This window comes from Pinus tabuliformis, chromosome 1_2 (genome assembly GCF_031772625.1).
Source record: "Pinus tabuliformis cultivar Carrire ecotype Pingquan chromosome 1_2, CPIR1, whole genome shotgun sequence".
Classification (NCBI taxonomy): Eukaryota; Viridiplantae; Streptophyta; class Pinopsida; order Pinales; family Pinaceae; genus Pinus; species Pinus tabuliformis.
The window spans coordinates 760,302,787-760,323,875 of NC_142298.1; the positions used below are offsets into that span (position 1 = coordinate 760,302,787).

At 33.4% G+C, this 21,089-nt stretch overlaps 3 protein-coding genes across 15 annotated transcripts in view; 2 read left to right on the forward strand and 1 right to left on the reverse strand.

Annotated features, from left to right (window-relative positions):
• Positions 1 to 1,005: 1,005 nt before the first annotated feature.
• LOC149208025 (protein TOPLESS-RELATED PROTEIN 2-like) lies at positions 1,006 to 4,891 on the forward strand. Of its 6 annotated transcripts, XM_089393987.1 has the most exons (12): positions 1,011 to 1,212; positions 1,766 to 1,819; positions 1,941 to 2,051; positions 2,276 to 2,387; positions 2,563 to 2,626; positions 2,941 to 3,114; positions 3,208 to 3,321; positions 3,597 to 3,733; positions 3,828 to 3,953; positions 4,109 to 4,253; positions 4,517 to 4,626; positions 4,740 to 4,860. In XM_089393987.1, the coding sequence occupies exons 4-9, from the start codon at positions 2,362 to 2,364 to the stop codon at positions 3,832 to 3,834; spliced, it is 522 nt and encodes a 173-aa protein (XP_089250113.1). In that variant the 5' UTR covers positions 1,011 to 1,212; positions 1,766 to 1,819; positions 1,941 to 2,051; positions 2,276 to 2,361; the 3' UTR covers positions 3,835 to 3,953; positions 4,109 to 4,253; positions 4,517 to 4,626; positions 4,740 to 4,860. The 6 variants fall into 6 exon arrangements, with proteins under 6 accessions (XP_089250110.1, XP_089250111.1, XP_089250112.1 ...); XM_089393988.1 differs by lacking the exon at positions 1,011 to 1,212 and having other exon boundaries at positions 1,288 to 1,819; XM_089393984.1 differs by lacking the exons at positions 1,766 to 1,819; positions 1,941 to 2,051 and having other exon boundaries at positions 1,006 to 1,212; positions 4,126 to 4,253.
• Positions 4,892 to 5,949: 1,058 nt separating this feature from the next.
• On the forward strand, positions 5,950 to 13,264 carry LOC149208026 (protein TOPLESS-RELATED PROTEIN 2-like). 5 transcript variants are annotated; one of them, XM_089395911.1, is made up of 16 exons: positions 5,955 to 6,156; positions 6,710 to 6,763; positions 6,885 to 6,995; positions 7,220 to 7,331; positions 7,507 to 7,570; positions 7,885 to 8,058; positions 8,152 to 8,265; positions 8,541 to 8,677; positions 8,772 to 8,897; positions 9,053 to 9,197; positions 9,461 to 9,570; positions 9,684 to 9,833; positions 9,947 to 10,042; positions 10,158 to 10,361; positions 10,454 to 10,634; positions 10,740 to 13,264. In XM_089395911.1, exons 4-9 carry the CDS (start codon positions 7,306 to 7,308, stop codon positions 8,776 to 8,778), a joined length of 522 nt encoding a protein of 173 aa, XP_089252037.1. In that variant the 5' UTR covers positions 5,955 to 6,156; positions 6,710 to 6,763; positions 6,885 to 6,995; positions 7,220 to 7,305; the 3' UTR covers positions 8,779 to 8,897; positions 9,053 to 9,197; positions 9,461 to 9,570; positions 9,684 to 9,833; positions 9,947 to 10,042; positions 10,158 to 10,361; positions 10,454 to 10,634; positions 10,740 to 13,264. The 5 variants fall into 5 exon arrangements, with proteins under 5 accessions (XP_089252036.1, XP_089252034.1, XP_089252035.1 ...); XM_089395912.1 differs by lacking the exon at positions 5,955 to 6,156 and having other exon boundaries at positions 6,232 to 6,763; XM_089395910.1 differs by lacking the exons at positions 6,710 to 6,763; positions 6,885 to 6,995 and having other exon boundaries at positions 5,950 to 6,156; positions 9,070 to 9,197.
• Positions 13,265 to 17,490: 4,226 nt separating this feature from the next.
• LOC149208027 (uncharacterized) overlaps positions 17,491 to 21,089 on the reverse strand; it is a 77,710-nt gene continuing 74,111 nt past the window's right edge. For 2 of the 4 annotated variants that reach the window (XM_089395917.1, XM_089395916.1), the window contains exon 2: positions 17,491 to 18,047. In XM_089395917.1, the coding sequence (XP_089252043.1) occupies positions 18,003 to 18,047 (45 nt within the window). In that variant the 3' untranslated portion in view covers positions 17,491 to 18,002. Of the gene's footprint in view, positions 18,071 to 21,089 lie in introns of all 4 variants that reach the window. The other 2 variants (XR_016252716.1, XM_089395913.1) reach the window with 2 other exon arrangements.

The following is a 21,089-nucleotide window of genomic DNA, read 5'->3' on the forward strand; positions in this document are numbered from 1 at the left end:
TGCCGTTTTATCAAAAATGACCGAAGTGGCATGCTCTGAACTGCTGCAATTTTTATAGGTAAAAACAAAGCTCAAAGGCCACCAAAAGAAAATCACAGGCCTGACTTTTTCACATGTTTTGAAGGTGTTGGTATCTTTTGGAGCTAATGCTCAGGTATATGGTTTCTTTTATTATTATATGTAGTCTGCCTCCATGATGTTCACTTTAAAGTTTACATAAATTTACCGAGTAGAAATGTTCATGTTCTCACAACCACGTTTTTTGGCAGTTATGTCTCTGGGGCATAGATGGTGGGACAAGCGTAAGTCAAAAGTTGTACCAGTACAGCCAGGAAGATCATCACCACCAGTGGGGAGTGGGGGATACAAGAGTACAGTTTCATAAGATCAAATTCATTTGTTGGTTGTGCATGAGAGCCAGCTTGCTATATATGATGCTTCTAAGCTAGAGCGCTTGCGCTATGTAATTACTTGTAAGCAGTGTTGGGCCATTTGAATAAATATTATATGATCAAAGAAAATTAATTGATACTTTTTCATCTCCTAATAATACAATGTAATTTGTTAATTGACCTTAACATTAAAACCTTGGGCCACTTGAGTAAATATTATATGATCAAAGAAAATTAACAAGGCCTTGCATCTTTGAGGGAATGTTTAATGTTTTTAGGCATAGCATTGTTATTAGTTGGCATTGTTACATATTGCCCTCTTCATTTCCGAACGAGGCTAGAACTCTCAATTAGGGTTCAAATGTTATGAGCATGGGTTTCCATCCTCTGGCAGCAGAATTCAAATGTCATGAGCATGGGTTCCCATCCTCTGGCAGCAAACAATTATGCTAGGTGATTTCAAATTCCATTCAATACAATTATTTATTTAAATAAATTCCTTATTTTGGAATATGTACCTTTTATCTTTATAAATATGTTCACACTAACTAGTGGTTCAAATCATTTAAATAAATTCCTTAAGTTAATTCGGAAGATGTACCTTTTATCTTTATAAATATGTTCGCACTGACTAGTGTTTCAAATTTGGATTGCTAGCTTTATCGATCAGTTGGAATAAATGTTGAAATTTGGATTGTTGGCTTTATCAATCAGTTGGAACAAATGATGGCAAAATTACAATTTGGGGAGTGGCATCTCAACAAAAATTAGCCTGCAGGACCTTTTTTGGGAAATTTTTGCATGTTCGATTTCCATGCAGGTAGATGATTTTTTCCTAAATTAGTCCTCCAATTAAAATTAGAAATGAATTGATCATGAAAAGATTTTATAGTCTTTACTGGAGTTGATCATTAGCACTGGGTTTAGGTAAACTCTCAATACATATTTTGTTATGCTCTTGTGAAAAATCCAGTTGTATCAATGAATTGTTGTATTTTAGCCCAAATCGAGCAATCCTTGGTAACTTAATCTATACTTTATATTAATTAATAAGAATTTTTGATATCATTTCCTTCTTTATACAACAATGTGATTGATTTGTAATAAACTCTTAATACATATTTTGCTATGTTTTCTTAAACTGCTAATGTGAAAAATCCAGTTGTATCAATGAATTACAACAATGTGACTGATTTGTAATAATGCCATCTACAAATGGCTCTAGTCGCTGTTTTTTTGGTTGGTGTTTGGTTGCACACCAATAAAATGGTGTGCTACTGCCTCTATTCAGATATTGACATGCCTACATTTGTGTTATAGAAGTTGTGTTTTCCAAGCATATAGTTCACATATATATTCTTATTCTGTGGCAGGCAATTTGAGACAACATCTAGAGGTTTGCTTGCATGGCCAACTTGTACATTCTTGTACGTCTGTAAAATTAAGTTTGTATTAAAAGTATATTTATTAACATTGATATAATTTGAACAAATTGACATACATGTTGGCGGTGTGAATGATATTGCTTGTTCACACCCTACCTACCAGCTCTTCATAATTACAATTACATGAGGGGATGATAAGACCATCAAGGTAACTGGTCGAAAGCAGTGCACATTTGAAGGTCATGAAGCAGCTATGTTCTGTTTGTCCTCACCAGTAAGAAAATATGAGTACTTTGTTCCTTGAGACCTAGAAAAAAAAAGTCATGTGCATTGCAGTTGAGTAATATTAAATTCTAGTTGTTTTGAAGTTACATTGCATATTCTATTTTTGTTTGATGTTTGGCTTCCTGTGAATTTTTCCATATGACAAATACTTTATTGCACTAAATATAGATGAATTATGATTCTTTGTTTGTATGCAATTTATATTTTCTACAGCTATTGATGGAAAGATCAAAGCCTGGTCGTATGATCTTGAGGGATCTAGGGTGGACTATAATGCTCCAGGTCTCTGGTGCACTACAATGACTTATAATGCTGATGGAACTAGGTAAAATTTTAAATTAGAATGGTGTTTAGTTTGTAGTCTCTTCATGTGGATCCGAGTTTTACTTTATACAATTTTCTATATTTGCTCTGTCAAGACTATTTATGAAGTATATAATCATTTGCATTTTTTATTAGGCTTTTTTTCTGAAGTATATAATCATTGTATTTTTTATTAGGCTTTTCTCCTGTGGGACAAGTAAAGTTGGTGATTCATCCCTGGTTGAGTGGAATGAAAGTGAGGTAACAATCAAGCAGACATATTCTAGTTTTAGGAAGCGTTCCTTAGGTGTTGTGCAATTTGATACAACCAGGAATAGATTCTTGATGATGAATTTCAAATAAAGTTTTGAGACATGGATAACACCAATATCCTCAACAATTAATGTTGAGGGTAGTTCGGTAAGAGGTTATATTTTTGAAGATGAGGATGGTTTATTTTCAGAGATTGAGAGATACTGATTTTCAGGGAAAAAAAAATAAAAAAAATCTAACACATTATTTTAAGGTCTCTTGATCACATCTCAATGCATACTCTTTGTTTTATTTTCAAAAAGGTCCAGGCTAGTCCTCGCCTTCATTTCAGTGAAGATGGTTCCCCATTGGCAGACGCAATGAATGAAAATGGCATAAAGATCTTAGCCAATGCAGATGGATTTCGCTTAATTTGCACGCTGGGGAGTAGACCCTTTGAGGGAACGAGGGTCCCACCAGAGATGATGGAAACAAAGGTAGATTGCTTCTTCCATGCACATTTACTATGTACGCGAACTGCTAATTAATGGCAAAGTCTAAACTCTAACTAAATCATTTTTACTGTGCAGACTTCAATTGTGAATGTCATGCCTCCTGCAGTCACTGCTCCTGGTTCCCTTAGCAATGCTATAGAACGTTCAGAATCTAGCGTTGGGAACCTGCATTGTCAAATGACCTATTTTGTAAGAGCTTTCTCAAAGAATTGTTTCTTTAGAATCTAGCGTATTTGTCTAGCCATATTCAGTTTAGTTGGTTACATATATCTTTTCATTTTCTAAACATTCACTCCAGAGTTCAGATATTGTTGCTTTCAACTTTCCATATAGCGTAAGATTTTGTTCTTTTCCCCTTTCAAATGCTCTATTAACCATTATGTTGGCATATCTTTAATAGGAATAGGATGATATTATCAATGCATTCTATCAATTATCTGACACTCGAGAAAACATGTGTGCAGAGTGGTATATACTATAGACAGCAGTCGGACCCAGATGTCAAACCAAGGCTTCTAGATGAGGTCACAGACAAGAGCAAGAACTGTAAATTGACTGAGATCACTGATTCGGGTCAGTGTACACAATGCATGCGAGCAAGGTATGCAATCGTCCTATTATAAATAAATAAAACATTAAAGGCTGATATTACAATTTTATGTGCTACAAATTATGCAATGTGCTATTTCTTGCAGGTGGTAAAAGTAATATATATTATACACCAATTCTGGTGTTGTTGTTTTAAACTTTTAGCACTGACATCCAATGCTCTCCATAAGCTATGGAAATGGCTGCGGAATGACGAGAATCCATCCGGAAAGGTGGGGTTCTTTAGTAGTTGTTTGTTTCCTTTTTATTTTAGCTTGCTTTATTTATTTATTTGTTTGTTATAATTTTGGATATATAATTTGCAGCTGTGTTTTTAGTAATGATTGACGAGTAACTAAGAGTTAATATTTTGTTCCACGGTCTACAGCGAGTATTCCACCACAGGCAGCCAGCTAGTGGGATTGTTATGAATCCAAAAGAAGTCGTTGCTTGTATAGCTTACTGAGAATGATTCCTATCTGATGTCTACTTCCGGTGGCAAGGTCTCCTTATTCAGTATGATGACATTTAAGGTAAGAGAACCTTTTACCTAAAGAGCAGTTTCATTTCAATATTTCCGATGATATATATAATTCCAGTTTTGATACATTGGTCTTCTTAGGGTTTATTATCTAATGTCTCACCTTTAACTTTCAAATTATGAACGTACCGGGGTTCACTTCAGGATCACTCTAGGTTCTTGTGTAATGTTTCTCGCTATTGGCTAAGAATTCAAACGCTCCCAATTTATCTAAATCACTGGTTTCATGGGATACTAATTAGTGATTCATTGCAGGTCATGACAACTTAGCCACATTTCTGGCTGTCCACCCTCAGCACAATAACATCATTGCAATTGGCATGGAGGATTCATCAATTCAAATATACAATGTTCTAGTCGATGAGGTGCCGCCTGTGAATATATCTTTGAATTTACAATTCTTATCTTTTTTCTTTATTGTGTCGTTTTATCAAAAATGACCTAAGTGGCATATCTGAACTTGCTGCAATTTTTATAGGTAAAAACAAAGCTCAAAGGCCACCAAAAGAAAATCACAGGCCTGACTTTTTCACATGTTTTGAATGTGTTGGTATCTCAGCACAATAACATCATTGCAATTGGCATGGAGGATTCATCAATTCAAATATACAATGTTTGAGATGATGAGGTGTTGCCTGTGAATATATCTTTGAATTTAAAATTCTTAATTTTTTTCTTCATTGTGCCGTTTTATCAAAAATGACCGAAGTGGCATGCTCTGAACTGCTGCAATTTTTATAGGTAAAAACAAAGCTCAAAGGCCACCAAAAGAAAATCACAGGCCTGACTTTTTCACATGTTTTGAAGGTGTTGGTATCTTTTGGAGCTAATGCTCAGGTATATGGTTTCTTTTATTATTATATGTAGTCTGCCTCCATGATGTTCACTTTAAAGTTTACATAAATTTACCGAGTAGAAATGTTCATGTTCTCACAACCACGTTTTTTGGCAGTTATGTCTCTGGGGCATAGATGGTGGGACAAGCGTAAGTCAAAAGTTGTACCAGTACAGCCAGGAAGATCATCACCACCAGTGGGGAGTGGGGGATACAAGAGTACAGTTTCATAAGATCAAATTCATTTGTTGGTTGTGCATGAGAGCCAGCTTGCTATATATGATGCTTCTAAGCTAGAGCGCTTGCGCTATGTAATTACTTGTAAGCAGTGTTGGGCCATTTGAATAAATATTATATGATCAAAGAAAATTAATTGATACTTTTTCATCTCCTAATAATACAATGTAATTTGTTAATTGACCTTAACATTAAAACCTTGGGCCACTTGAGTAAATATTATATGATCAAAGAAAATTAACAAGGCCTTGCATCTTTGAGGGAATGTTTAATGTTTTTAGGCATAGCATTGTTATTAGTTGGCATTGTTACATATTGCCCTCTTCATTTCCGAACGAGGCTAGAACTCTCAATTAGGGTTCAAATGTTATGAGCATGGGTTTCCATCCTCTGGCAGCAGAATTCAAATGTCATGAGCATGGGTTCCCATCCTCTGGCAGCAAACAATTATGCTAGGTGATTTCAAATTCCATTCAATACAATTATTTATTTAAATAAATTCCTTATTTTGGAATATGTACCTTTTATCTTTATAAATATGTTCACACTAACTAGTGGTTCAAATCATTTAAATAAATTCCTTAAGTTAATTCGGAAGATGTACCTTTTATCTTTATAAATATGTTCGCACTGACTAGTGTTTCAAATTTGGATTGCTAGCTTTATCGATCAGTTGGAATAAATGTTGAAATTTGGATTGTTGGCTTTATCAATCAGTTGGAACAAATGATGGCAAAATTACAATTTGGGGAGTGGCATCTCAACAAAAATTAGCCTGCAGGACCTTTTTTGGGAAATTTTTGCATGTTCGATTTCCATGCAGGTAGATGATTTTTTCCTAAATTAGTCCTCCAATTAAAATTAGAAATGAATTGATCATGAAAAGATTTTATAGTCTTTACTGGAGTTGATCATTAGCACTGGGTTTAGGTAAACTCTCAATACATATTTTGTTATGCTCTTGTGAAAAATCCAGTTGTATCAATGAATTGTTGTATTTTAGCCCAAATCGAGCAATCCTTGGTAACTTAATCTATACTTTATATTAATTAATAAGAATTTTTGATATCATTTCCTTCTTTATACAACAATGTGATTGATTTGTAATAAACTCTTAATACATATTTTGCTATGTTTTCTTAAACTGCTAATGTGAAAAATCCAGTTGTATCAATGAATTACAACAATGTGACTGATTTGTAATAATGCCATCTACAAATGGCTCTAGTCGCTGTTTTTTTGGTTGGTGTTTGGTTGCACACCAATAAAATGGTGTGCTACTGCCTCTATTCAGATATTGACATGCCTACATTTGTGTTATAGAAGTTGTGTTTTCCAAGCATATAGTTCACATATATATTCTTATTCTGTGGCAGGCAATTTGAGACAACATCTAGAGGTTTGCTTGCATGGCCAACTTGTACATTCTTGTACGTCTGTAAAATTAAGTTTGTATTAAAAGTATATTTATTAACATTGATATAATTTGAACAAATTGACATACATGTTGGCGGTGTGAATGATATTGCTTGTTCACACCCTACCTACCAGCTCTTCATAATTACAATTACATGAGGGGATGATAAGACCATCAAGGTAACTGGTCGAAAGCAGTGCACATTTGAAGGTCATGAAGCAGCTATGTTCTGTTTGTCCTCACCAGTAAGAAAATATGAGTACTTTGTTCCTTGAGACCTAGAAAAAAAAAGTCATGTGCATTGCAGTTGAGTAATATTAAATTCTAGTTGTTTTGAAGTTACATTGCATATTCTATTTTTGTTTGATGTTTGGCTTCCTGTGAATTTTTCCATATGACAAATACTTTATTGCACTAAATATAGATGAATTATGATTCTTTGTTTGTATGCAATTTATATTTTCTACAGCTATTGATGGAAAGATCAAAGCCTGGTCGTATGATCTTGAGGGATCTAGGGTGGACTATAATGCTCCAGGTCTCTGGTGCACTACAATGACTTATAATGCTGATGGAACTAGGTAAAATTTTAAATTAGAATGGTGTTTAGTTTGTAGTCTCTTCATGTGGATCCGAGTTTTACTTTATACAATTTTCTATATTTGCTCTGTCAAGACTATTTATGAAGTATATAATCATTTGCATTTTTTATTAGGCTTTTTTTCTGAAGTATATAATCATTGTATTTTTTATTAGGCTTTTCTCCTGTGGGACAAGTAAAGTTGGTGATTCATCCCTGGTTGAGTGGAATGAAAGTGAGGTAACAATCAAGCAGACATATTCTAGTTTTAGGAAGCGTTCCTTAGGTGTTGTGCAATTTGATACAACCAGGAATAGATTCTTGATGATGAATTTCAAATAAAGTTTTGAGACATGGATAACACCAATATCCTCAACAATTAATGTTGAGGGTAGTTCGGTAAGAGGTTATATTTTTGAAGATGAGGATGGTTTATTTTCAGAGATTGAGAGATACTGATTTTCAGGGAAAAAAAAATAAAAAAAATCTAACACATTATTTTAAGGTCTCTTGATCACATCTCAATGCATACTCTTTGTTTTATTTTCAAAAAGGTCCAGGCTAGTCCTCGCCTTCATTTCAGTGAAGATGGTTCCCCATTGGCAGACGCAATGAATGAAAATGGCATAAAGATCTTAGCCAATGCAGATGGATTTCGCTTAATTTGCACGCTGGGGAGTAGACCCTTTGAGGGAACGAGGGTCCCACCAGAGATGATGGAAACAAAGGTAGATTGCTTCTTCCATGCACATTTACTATGTACGCGAACTGCTAATTAATGGCAAAGTCTAAACTCTAACTAAATCATTTTTACTGTGCAGACTTCAATTGTGAATGTCATGCCTCCTGCAGTCACTGCTCCTGGTTCCCTTAGCAATGCTATAGAACGTTCAGAATCTAGCGTTGGGAACCTGCATTGTCAAATGACCTATTTTGTAAGAGCTTTCTCAAAGAATTGTTTCTTTAGAATCTAGCGTATTTGTCTAGCCATATTCAGTTTAGTTGGTTACATATATCTTTTCATTTTCTAAACATTCACTCCAGAGTTCAGATATTGTTGCTTTCAACTTTCCATATAGCGTAAGATTTTGTTCTTTTCCCCTTTCAAATGCTCTATTAACCATTATGTTGGCATATCTTTAATAGGAATAGGATGATATTATCAATGCATTCTATCAATTATCTGACACTCGAGAAAACATGTGTGCAGAGTGGTATATACTATAGACAGCAGTCGGACCCAGATGTCAAACCAAGGCTTCTAGATGAGGTCACAGACAAGAGCAAGAACTGTAAATTGACTGAGATCACTGATTCGGGTCAGTGTACACAATGCATGCGAGCAAGGTATGCAATCGTCCTATTATAAATAAATAAAACATTAAAGGCTGATATTACAATTTTATGTGCTACAAATTATGCAATGTGCTATTTCTTGCAGGTGGTAAAAGTAATATATATTATACACCAATTCTGGTGTTGTTGTTTTAAACTTTTAGCACTGACATCCAATGCTCTCCATAAGCTATGGAAATGGCTGCGGAATGACGAGAATCCATCCGGAAAGGTGGGGTTCTTTAGTAGTTGTTTGTTTCCTTTTTATTTTAGCTTGCTTTATTTATTTATTTGTTTGTTATAATTTTGGATATATAATTTGCAGCTGTGTTTTTAGTAATGATTGACGAGTAACTAAGAGTTAATATTTTGTTCCACGGTCTACAGCGAGTATTCCACCACAGGCAGCCAGCTAGTGGGATTGTTATGAATCCAAAAGAAGTCGTTGCTTGTATAGCTTACTGAGAATGATTCCTATCTGATGTCTACTTCCGGTGGCAAGGTCTCCTTATTCAGTATGATGACATTTAAGGTAAGAGAACCTTTTACCTAAAGAGCAGTTTCATTTCAATATTTCCGATGATATATATAATTCCAGTTTTGATACATTGGTCTTCTTAGGGTTTATTATCTAATGTCTCACCTTTAACTTTCAAATTATGAACGTACCGGGGTTCACTTCAGGATCACTCTAGGTTCTTGTGTAATGTTTCTCGCTATTGGCTAAGAATTCAAACGCTCCCAATTTATCTAAATCACTGGTTTCATGGGATACTAATTAGTGATTCATTGCAGGTCATGACAACTTAGCCACATTTCTGGCTGTCCACCCTCAGCACAATAACATCATTGCAATTGGCATGGAGGATTCATCAATTCAAATATACAATGTTCTAGTCGATGAGGTGCCGCCTGTGAATATATCTTTGAATTTACAATTCTTATCTTTTTTCTTTATTGTGTCGTTTTATCAAAAATGACCTAAGTGGCATATCTGAACTTGCTGCAATTTTTATAGGTAAAAACAAAGCTCAAAGGCCACCAAAAGAAAATCACAGGCCTGACTTTTTCACATGTTTTGAATGTGTTGGTATCTCAGCACAATAACATCATTGCAATTGGCATGGAGGATTCATCAATTCAAATATACAATGTTTGAGATGATGAGGTGTTGCCTGTGAATATATCTTTGAATTTAAAATTCTTAATTTTTTTCTTCATTGTGCCGTTTTATCAAAAATGACCGAAGTGGCATGCTCTGAACTGCTGCAATTTTTATAGGTAAAAACAAAGCTCAAAGGCCACCAAAAGAAAATCACAGGCCTGACTTTTTCACATGTTTTGAAGGTGTTGGTATCTTTTGGAGCTAATGCTCAGGTATATGGTTTCTTTTATTATTATATGTAGTCTGCCTCCATGATGTTCACTTTAAAGTTTACATAAATTTACCGAGTAGAAATGTTCATGTTCTCACAACCACGTTTTTTGGCAGTTATGTCTCTGGGGCATAGATGGTGGGACAAGCGTAAGTCAAAAGTTGTACCAGTACAGCCAGGAAGATCATCACCACCAGTGGGGAGTGGGGGATACAAGAGTACAGTTTCATAAGATCAAATTCATTTGTTGGTTGTGCATGAGAGCCAGCTTGCTATATATGATGCTTCTAAGCTAGAGCGCTTGCGCTATGTAATTACTTGTAAGCAGTGTTGAATTCAAACATAGACAGTTATATAATGTCACTTACATTCTGTATCTGATTGGATGACCTTGTTCATGGTTGCATTGCAGTGGTCTCCTCATGATTCCCTATCTGTTCCTATTTCAAAGTGCTATATACTCATGCGACAACGTCCTAGTTTATGTGAGTTTCTGTGATGGTGCAGTTGGAGTGTTTGATTATAAAAACTTGAGGCTTCACTGTCACATTGCACCCTCTGCATATTATTCATTTACCATCGGGAATGAACAGGTAAATGAGTTCCTTCATTCTGTCATGATTGATACATCTATTTTTCAGACTTTCCTTTTGACAAGGCATATTTTGATTTAATTTATTGTTTGGTTATTTATGCAGTAGTAATGCCTATCCTTTAGTCGTTGCGTCATTGCATCACATTCATCCGAACCGAATCAATTTTCTCTTAGAATAAGAGATGGAGGAGTTCATGTTATTGAGCCTTCAGAGTAAGAAGGGAACTCTGAAGAAAGGGAGTAAGAAGGGAACTCTGAAGAAAGGAAGTAAGAAGGGAAATGGGGTGTTGGACCACCCCCATATAATGGAACTGTCGATCAAATCCAACATGAAGTAGTATACAAGGTTCGGAGCTCCCCTAAAGGTAGTTCAATGGAAACACAAGAACAATTTGCATTACACTGTACTACTTTGTGTTTGCGGACTCTTTATTTACAAGAATACCGTGAATAATGGTAACGTCCTGTCAGTGAAATGCCTCACTTGTGTTCCGGTTGTTGAGGCATTGTATCAAGACTGTAATTTTCATCAGATTTTGTTCAGCACACATCTCAGTTGTGTTCCATTTGTTGAGGCATTCTATCAAGATTTTAATTTTCATCAAGATATTGTTCAGCACTGTAGATGGAGGTGAAGCAACTGTAATGATACTGAGTGAGTATCTAGGTGCTGGTTGTGCTGCTGGGAATGCCGGCCGCTTGGGAATGCCAGTATGGTAATTATGCTGGACCTACCTTCCCCCTTATTCCTTCTACTACTCCTACTAACCCTTCCTTGGAGGAAGTCGATCCGCTCCATATTCAAATTATGCTGGTGGTAATGACCATTTACAAATGACCCTTTCAACCGCTGAGAATGCTCTCGGGAATGAACCTGTTCAACTGATGCTGAGAGAATCCCGTTTTTGACTGATGCTGGAAATGATCCTAGGGATGCTGGTCGTGATGCTGCTGATTGTAGTGCTCCTGGTTTTGATGCTGGGCCTACTTCCGGTTCAATTGCAGGGAATGATCGAAATGCTTCTGCTTGGAATGCTGGTTGTAGTTATGCCGCTGGTTCAATTGCTCATGGGAATCCCGTTTCAACTGATGATTGGAATCAATGATGCCAGGGAATTCTGGTTCAACTAATGCTGCTGGGCCTCCTTGTGCTCCTGGAAATTCTGGGAATCAGGATTATGCTTGAAATGATCCTGGAACGGATCCGGAAACTGCTGCTGGAAATAATCTTTGTACTGCTGGGAATGCTGGACCTACTCATACTACCCCTTGGAAGAAGTTGATACGCTCCAGATTTTCATGATCCTGGTTTTATTGCCGCTGGGACTACTGCTGCTGGGAAGCCCCTTAAATAACCATTTCTGACCGCTCATGGGAATCCCGTGCCCAAATAACCATGTCCAAATAGCCCGTTTGACTGATTATGCTGGGGATGATGCTGATTCGACTGGTGCTGCCGGGAATTATGATGCCAGGAATGAGGCCGGTTCGACTGGTGCTGATGGGCCTCCTTGTGCTAGTGCTGCTGGCTGTGCTGCTGGGAATAATGCTGGGCCATTCTATTACCTCATTCTCTATCTCTACCCTTATTCTTTCTACTGAGGGGGTATGTCAAATGATATCCAGATTCAAATGATGTCGGTTCGAATTATGCTTATTGGAATTTTCCGGGTAATGCTGAGAATACCCGTGTACAAATGACCATTTCGAATGATGCCAATAATGATGATTCCAGTTCGAATGCTACTAGGAATGCTTGGAATAATGACGGTTCCAATGCTGCTGCCGGGACTACTTGTAGTGCTTGTTTGCTTGTGCTTCGAATCCTTGTGCTGATCGTGATGCTGCTTGTCCTGGGACTACTTGTGCTCCTGGGAATGTCCAAATGTTCTTCGAATGGAGATGCTCGGAATGATGACCGTTCAAATGATGATTATGCCGGTTCGACTGATGGGAGGAGAGAATCCCGTGTACGAATGACCATTTCAACTGATGCTGGAAATGATTATAATGATGTCGGGAATTATGCTGATTGGAATGATCTTGGGAATGCTGTTAGTTCTTCGAATGATGCTGATGGGAGAAATCCCGTCCCAATCATGACCCTTTTCGAATGATGATGGGAATGCTTTTTTCGAACCATGATCGTGCTCGACTTATGATGGGAGTTATGCTTGGAATGCTGGGAATTACGCTGGCTACACAATTATGCTGATTATAATGATCTTGCCGCTCCAACTTATGCTACGACTGCTGCTGCTGGGCCTACTTGTAGTGCTTGTGCTGGGAATGCTGGACCTACTTCTCCTCCTTAAATAACCGTGCTCAACTGATGCTAGGAATTCTCCTGGAAATCATGATGCCGGGTGGGGACTACTTCCGGTTCTGCTAGTTCAATTTATTCTGGAAATGATTGGAATTATGACGGTTCGACTGATGCTTTTATTCGAATTATCCTGGGAATGATGGGAATTATGCTGTTTAATTGATGCTGCTACTGCTTAGTCTGGCCCCCGAAGATTCTGCTGGGAATGATGATGTTGATTGGAATGATCCTGGTCATTGTGCTGCTTGTACTGGGACTCCTTCAGGTCTTGTTGGCATTTTAGGGCCCCAAATACTAACTGAGTTATTCATTTGAGGGTATATGCTGTTAAAAAATTGAACTTGTTTCAATTACTTGTGCCGCTGCCCTGGTCCTGTGTCACATATATAAACAAATGGTGTCAACACGTAAAAAAGGTCCTTGTAATCCTTGTAATGAATGAATTTGAAATTATAAAAACACATTCATTCATTTCATTCTAAATGACACTAAATGAGTATCTAGGTGCAGTATTAAAAATTTAAAGTCTCAGTGTCTATTTTTAAACCTTTTTTGAACCACATGAGTTTTTTTCATAATGTTCATCTGCATTGGGACCAACCTGGTTTATGCGAAAGGTTAGTTTTTTCATAATGTTCATGTCCATCCGAACCAACCTGGTTTATGCGGAAGCTTAGTTTTTTTCATAATGTTCATGTCCATTCGGACCAACCTGGTTTATGCGGAAGCTTTGTCATTGTCTATTTCCTTTCAGATCACTATATCTGCAAAAAGAAACCACTCCCGTCAGCCCACCAACCCGCTACCGATAAAAACAGCACGAGGTACAGGAGACATACGATCAGCCCAGCAATCGAAAGAAGTCAATAGGTTGGGCAGCTATAGGTTTTCATGACATTATATGATCCTACAACTAGGATTATAGCGATACATTTTCATCACCTATGCAAACCTGATTAGCCAACCAGGCTCACGAGGTTTCATTTTGGTGAACAATCAGACCAGCCGTATGGGCTGGTGGTGGTTCTCGATCTTCAGGAGACATACGATCAGCCCAGCAATCGAAAGAAGTCAATAGGTTGGGCAGCTATAGGTTTTCGTGATACTATATGATCCTACAACTAGGCTTATAGCGATACATTTTCATCACCTATGCAACGCTGATTAGCCAACCAGGCTCACGAGGTTTCATTTTGGTGAACAATCAGACCCGCCGTATGGGCCGCTGGTGGTTCTCGATCTTCAAGTGTAGCTGATGCGCTGCCGCGAGAATATTATATTTATTAACCAAATCAGCATTTTTGGGTTGAATGCCTTTTGAAACTTTGATTGAAGTAATGCAATTGATGAAACATTAATTATGCATGAGTTTCTGCTATTGACTACGAACATTTTTTCTTGTATGATGACTATTGTTTAAACATGTTGGTTCTGACATTGACTCAGCGAACTCTCTTGTTTGATACTCTATTGATTTAATCATATTAACACATTGTTTGATGACTCTATTGTTTTATAACATGGGATAATGTTCATGTTTTTCTTTTTCATTGCTGTAACCTTTGTTCTTTGTTTTTTTGTTTTTGATGGACTCTTTAATGGGAAAGATCTTACAGATCTTCATTTGCAAGTTGCAAGTTGCAAGTTGTAATGTGTTTCCTAATATTAATAGGAGGCTTCATTTATGCCAATGCCACTGGTAGTTGTGTAGTTGTGAGATTTTGTCTTATTCACAAGGTTTGCATGCTTAGCATTTAACAAATGCATGAATTTTAGTTGCTTCAATAACATTGGCATTTTATGGGACATTGTTTCCTCTTCTCCACTTGTTAAGCCTTGCTTTTATTGCGTATTGCGTGACACACTCCAAATGGAAATAATGAATTAGGAATTTTGATATCTATAATGGTAATAATGAACTAGGAATTTTGATATTATCTACATGTTTACAGTTGGAGATTTTGATTTACTACAATGTTTCTTTTTCTTCACTTGTGAAGTCTTGCTTTATAGCATACATAACTTTGTTTCTTGACATTCCAAATGGAAATAATGTCCTTGTGTTCAATAACTCTTTAGTTGGTGGATGTTTTAAGAGATTTAGACACATAATCTTAAATGAGATTACGTATTGATAGGATTTAGCAAGATTTTTTATTGCTCATGAATTGTTTTTGAATATATGGAAAAGCAAAGCTAAATTTCATAGTCATGAATCAATGCTTTCAACTCATAAATATATGGAAAATCAAAGCTAAATTTCATAATCATGAATCAATTTTTTCAACTCATATTTAACTGACATTGATTTTCATTTCATTGGGATTTTATTCACAATGCTCATAGAGGGGATTCTTTTTTCATGCAAACAAAATATCCATGAAAGTTTTTAGAATGTTGAGAGTTGATTTTGCTATTGTTGTAAGTAATTTTTATCTACCAAAATTTCTGTGAAGATAGACAAGATAGATGCTTATAGAAATTGGAAAACTTCATTTAAAATAGTTATTTCAATGTAAGGAAGGGATTGCAAACTTGTTCTATGCATAACAAGGTGATAAAATCGTCAATGTTCACTTTCTTGTTATGAAAATACATTTTTCAATTGTGCAATAAAGAGAGTTTTTACAAATTGTTTGTCGAATTAAAAGAAACTTTCACAACCTCTCAAAGTGCCTATTCCTATCCAAAAAAATTCTATTTATAATTCTATTTTCATAAGAAATATTCAAATAATAGAAGAAATAAGAGAAGAAATCAGAAAGTTTAAAGTTATTTATGAATTGTATCACGTCTTTTTTTCTTACCAATAGAATGAAATTTCTTGAACTTTAATAATATATAAAGTATTTGTCTCTTTTTATATTTTAAGTAATAAAATTATCTGATAAAAGTCTCTTAAACAACACCACACCCACATTAATCAAAATTATTTATGAATTGTATCGTGTCTTCTTTCTTTCTTGAATTAAAGTATCCAAAAAAATTCAATTTATAATTCTATTTTCATACGAAATATTCAAATAATAGAAGAAATCAGAAAGTTTAGAAGTTTAAAGTTATTTATGAATTGTATCATGTCTTTTTTCTTACTAATAGAATGAAATTTCTTGAACTTTAATAATATATAAAGTATTTATATCTCTTTTTATATTTTAAGTAATAAAATTATCTGATAAAAGTCTCTTAAACAACACCACACCCACATTAATCAAAATTATTTATTAATTGTATCGTGTCTTCTTTCTTGAATTAAAGTATTTATGTCTCTTTTTATTTTTAAGTAATAGAATTAAAGTCTCTTAAACAGCACACCCACACTAGTCAAAGTTATTTATGAATTGTATGTCTTTTTCTTACCAATAGAATGAAATTTCTTGAACTTTAATAATATATAAAGTATTTTTGTCTTTTTTTATATTTTAAGTAATAAAATTATCTAATAAAAGTCTCTTAAACAACACCACACCCACACTACTAAAATGAAAATTGAAAATCTAAATTATCTTAAACAACGCCACACCCACACCAATAGAATAAAATTTGAAAATTTAAATTATCTCAAACAACACCACACTTTCACCAATAGAATAAAATTTGAAAATTTAAATTATCTAAAAAATACAAATAGATGAGAAAAGCCATCTTAAACAATACCATACTAACAGAATAAAGTTTGAAAGTTATATAATTTTCATATGTTAATTGGGTTAATTGGGGTTTGTAACTTTTTCTATCCAAATCCAAATCTTTGCTAGTAACATGATGAGCATTATTATAATGGCTTCGTATAAATTTTGAAAGTTTAATCATTTTTATATGTTAATTGGTTTAATTGAAGTTTGTAATTTTCTCTATCCAAATTCAAATCTTGCTAGTAACATGATGAGCATTATTATAATGGTTTTGTGTTTACGGATGGTGCCTTGTCAATACAAATATATTTGTGGATTGGTTTAATATCAACAATTTCACTTTAATCCTCAAGTTGTTAAGGGGGAGATTAATTTTTAATCCTCCAAATCTAAAATATTATAAATATTTATGAAATGTATTGGTTTTGTGTTTGTGGATGGTGCCTTGTCAATGCAAATATATGTGTGGGTTGGCTTAATATCAACAATTTCACTTTAATCCTCATGTTGTTAAGGGGAGAGACTAAGATGAATGATCAAGTGAACCTTAGACCCTAAATTGCAGCAATTTTATATTAGATCTTTACAATTGATTTGAGTTGCATAGTTCATAATAATATTGTATCTTGCAACGGATTAGAATGTTATTTGAATTTAGCTATCAAGTGAACACTCGCACATTATATTATTAAACTTAAATCAAAGTAGCATTATAAAAATGGACATTTCAAAAATAGGCATTTCATTTCATCAAAGGAAAATTAAAGTTAATATTATAAGATTATATTTTTTTAGAGGAAAAATCATAATTTTCATTGAGGTGAAAATTAAATTTTTACATATGCACTTTGTGCATGCCAAAAAATTGTTTTTATATGCAAAATAGTCACCCATTCACAAAACAAAAATTGGGTTGTAAAGCCTGTATTATGTCTCATATCAAATGGTCCACAAAATAAATACATATCATCTCATAATTAATACATCATCAAACTCTAGCTATTTGGAACATCAAATTTTAACTAAGGATGTAACCAAAAAACTAATAATACCAAGAAATCTAATAAGTCATTTGTATGTCCCTTGTGTATGTGTCCGCTAGTATTTTGTGTGTCTCCGCATATTGCTCTTGGATCTTCCAAGTCCCCATTCAACACCAACCTTGGAAAGAGCATATACAATAGAGTTCTCATATCAAATGGTCCACAAAATATATACATATCATCTCATAATTAATACATCATCAAACTCTAGCTATTTGGAACATCAAAATTTAACTAAGGATGTAACCAAAAAACTAATAATACCAAGAAATCTAATAAGTCATTTGTATGTCCCCTGTGTATGTCTCCGCTAGTATTTTGTGTGTCTCCGCATATTGCTCTTGGATCTTCCAAGTCCCCATTCAACACCAACCTTGGAAAGAGCATATACAATAGAGTTTATTTCCCTGTAGATATGAGCACATGAAATCTTATCAAAAGAAAACTTCAACCTCAGAATTTCCTCAAGAACAGGGAACAATCTACGAGTGTATCTCATTAAACCATTTAATAACAATCAAAGAGTCTCCATCTAATCTTCTAACATCCTTTTCAATAGATCTTGTAACATCATTTTCAATAGCAAACAACAATAACAGTTTGAAACTAATTAGCTTTGCATGGTTAGTTGATCCCCTTCAAGGTTGTCGCCATATGACGTGATAAATCGTTAAACATCTATATGAGCATGTGAATAGCATGGGCAATATGTCATCAAATTAAAACTAAAATCCATACATTATAACTTCATTATGAGTGATCTCATTGTTTCTCTAAACTTTATCTTAATTATAATAATAAAAACAAAAATCGTAAAATGAATATTATTTCTAATACTTTGATGAGCTTAAAATACTAATTTTTCTACTCCATTTCATTTATTTTTATAATTGACTCTAGGAAACAAATTGCAAATGCCATAAACTCTAAACTCATAAATTTTTATAATTATTTTTCTAAACTCTAGTTGTATAATAAAAACAAAGAGCATAAAATAAATATTACTTTCAACAATAATTAACTATTCGCTATGTAAGAAAATGGTAAAAAAACAAAATAGAGACATTATCTTACTATTACCATTTCATATATTTATCTATCCATTAAATTAATATTTTTTAATCATGTTTTTTCAAATATTATGTCTAAACAAATTAATTAAACACAATAATATGAAAAATGCAGTGACAATATATCCTACATTCAAAACAACTTACTACAAACATTACTATTTTTTTACTATTTTTTTCCATTTTGGATGGAACTCCATTTTTGAGAAAGTACTAGTAAGCATTGCTCTCGAGCACTTAAACTAGTTTAAATTTGTAGTTTCAAACCTTTAATTGAAACATACTAATAATCCATGAAAATGTCATGATATATAATTCTATATTTCCCCCTAATCCCGATAGCCCTTGGAAAATATTTTTTATATATCATTATTCCATTGTCTTCAAAAATTTATTAAAAATACAAATTGTAATTCAATTAATGATAAATAAATATCTCAAAAGCTCCTACAACTATTCACTTTTAATTTTATAGCAATATTAACATTTTTAATCTTAATAGTTTTTAGAGGATTTTAATTTTATAGCAATATTAACATTTTTAATCTTAATAGTTTCAAACCTCTAATTGAAACATACTAATAATACATGAAAATGTTAATTCTATATTTCCCCTTAATCCCAATAGTCTTTGGAAGATATTTTTTATATATCATTATTCCATTGTCTTCGAAATTTTATTAAAAATACAAATTATAATTCAATTAATGATAAATAGATATCTCAAAAGCTCCTACAACTATTCACTTTTAATTTTATAACAATATTAACAATTTTAATCTTAAAAATTTACAACTATTCACTTTTAATTTTATAACAATATTAACATTTTTAATCTTAAAAATTTACGACTATTCATTTTTAATTTTATAACAATATTAACATTTTTAATCTTAAAAATTTTAAAATAACCACGACTTTATTTTAATTTTTAATATTAAAAAATAAATAAATAAATAGATTGAAGCAAACAATAATTTATATAATAACCACGACTTTATTTTAATATTAAAAAATAAATAAATAAATAGATTGAAGCAAACAATAATTTATATAATAACCACGACTTTATTTTAATATTAAAAAATAAATAAATAAATAGATTGAAGCAAACAATAATTTATATAATTAATCTTAAAGTGAATAGAAACAAACCTAATTTATATAATTATAATAAGATTGATATGGTAAGAAACAAGTTTCCTAAAATCTTATAAAGTGAATTGAAACAAAATAATTTATATAATTATAATAAATTGATTTATATAATTATAATAAATTGATGTGAAGAAACAAGTTTCATAAAATATGATAGGAATTGTCACTGACTTAATCATAAATGGATAAACACAATATTCCACTTTTACTTTTAATTTTAAAATTTTTATAACACTATTAACATTTTTAATCTCAAAATCAAAATTTTTACAATAACAATGATTATTTATTAATCAAAATTAATTTTGGTATTAAAAAATAATATATATGGATTGAAGCGACCCATAATTTATATAATTAATCTTTGTATTAAAATAAATAAATAAAAGTGAACTGAAGCTAACATATAATTTATATAATTAATCTTAATATTAAAATCTTAGTTTTAATTTAAAAGAGAAAAACAAAAAAAAACACATTGTTAACATTTTTAATGTCAAAATTTTTTCAATAACCATGCTTGCTTATTAATCAAAACTAATTTTGTTATTAAAATAAAAATAAAAACTAAATATAGAAACTTTGGATTAAGCAACATATAATTTATATAATTAATCTTAACATTAAAACAAGTTTCATTGAATCATAAAATAGGGTTTTTCTCAAAATTAATTTTGTTATTAAAATAAAAATAAGAACCAAATATAAAAACTTTGGATTAAGCAACATATAATTTATATAATTAATCTTAACATTAAAACAAGTTTCATTAAATCATAAAATAGGATTTGAAAAACTCAAGTACAAAGTCACTGCTGCTTCTATCTTACTGCCCGATTGAGTCTAGTCTAGAGCAGCTGTACGCCGAGTAAGGATGGAAACCGCCCAGGAAGCACGTCTGGTCCCACCTCAGCGGCTTCTTTTTAGCTTTCTGTTACAGAGTATATCATGAATCTCAGAGGATGGCAAAGGCAAAAGAGGATGGCAAGATCAAAAAGCGCACCAATTTCGAAGTGGTAACAACGCAACTGTGAATTGCAAGAACGCTGGCGCTGGAAATGCAATATCCCACCGGCCACCGATAATCTTAGCACCGCCCATTGTAACCATATATAAATAATGGTGCTGTGAGTCACTCAAAAAATAGATGCGCAACAAAACTAAACTAATATCGTCTATTTTTGTAGGTGGGTGGCCCGTTCTGCCCCACTGAGGGTATGG

Excerpts from the sequence above, each read along its gene's own strand:
- LOC149208025 (XM_089393984.1), top strand. Across the intron at positions 2,388-2,562 it reads TATAATGCTGATGGAACTAG|GCTTTTCTCCTGTGGGACAA; the intron begins GTAAAATTTTAA and ends ATTTTTTATTAG. Across the intron at positions 2,627-2,940 it reads TTGAGTGGAATGAAAGTGAG|GTCCAGGCTAGTCCTCGCCT; the intron begins GTAACAATCAAG and ends ATTTTCAAAAAG.
- LOC149208026 (XM_089395910.1), top strand. Across the intron at positions 7,571-7,884 it reads TTGAGTGGAATGAAAGTGAG|GTCCAGGCTAGTCCTCGCCT; the intron begins GTAACAATCAAG and ends ATTTTCAAAAAG. Across the intron at positions 8,266-8,540 it reads ATTGTCAAATGACCTATTTT|AGTGGTATATACTATAGACA; the intron begins GTAAGAGCTTTC and ends ACATGTGTGCAG.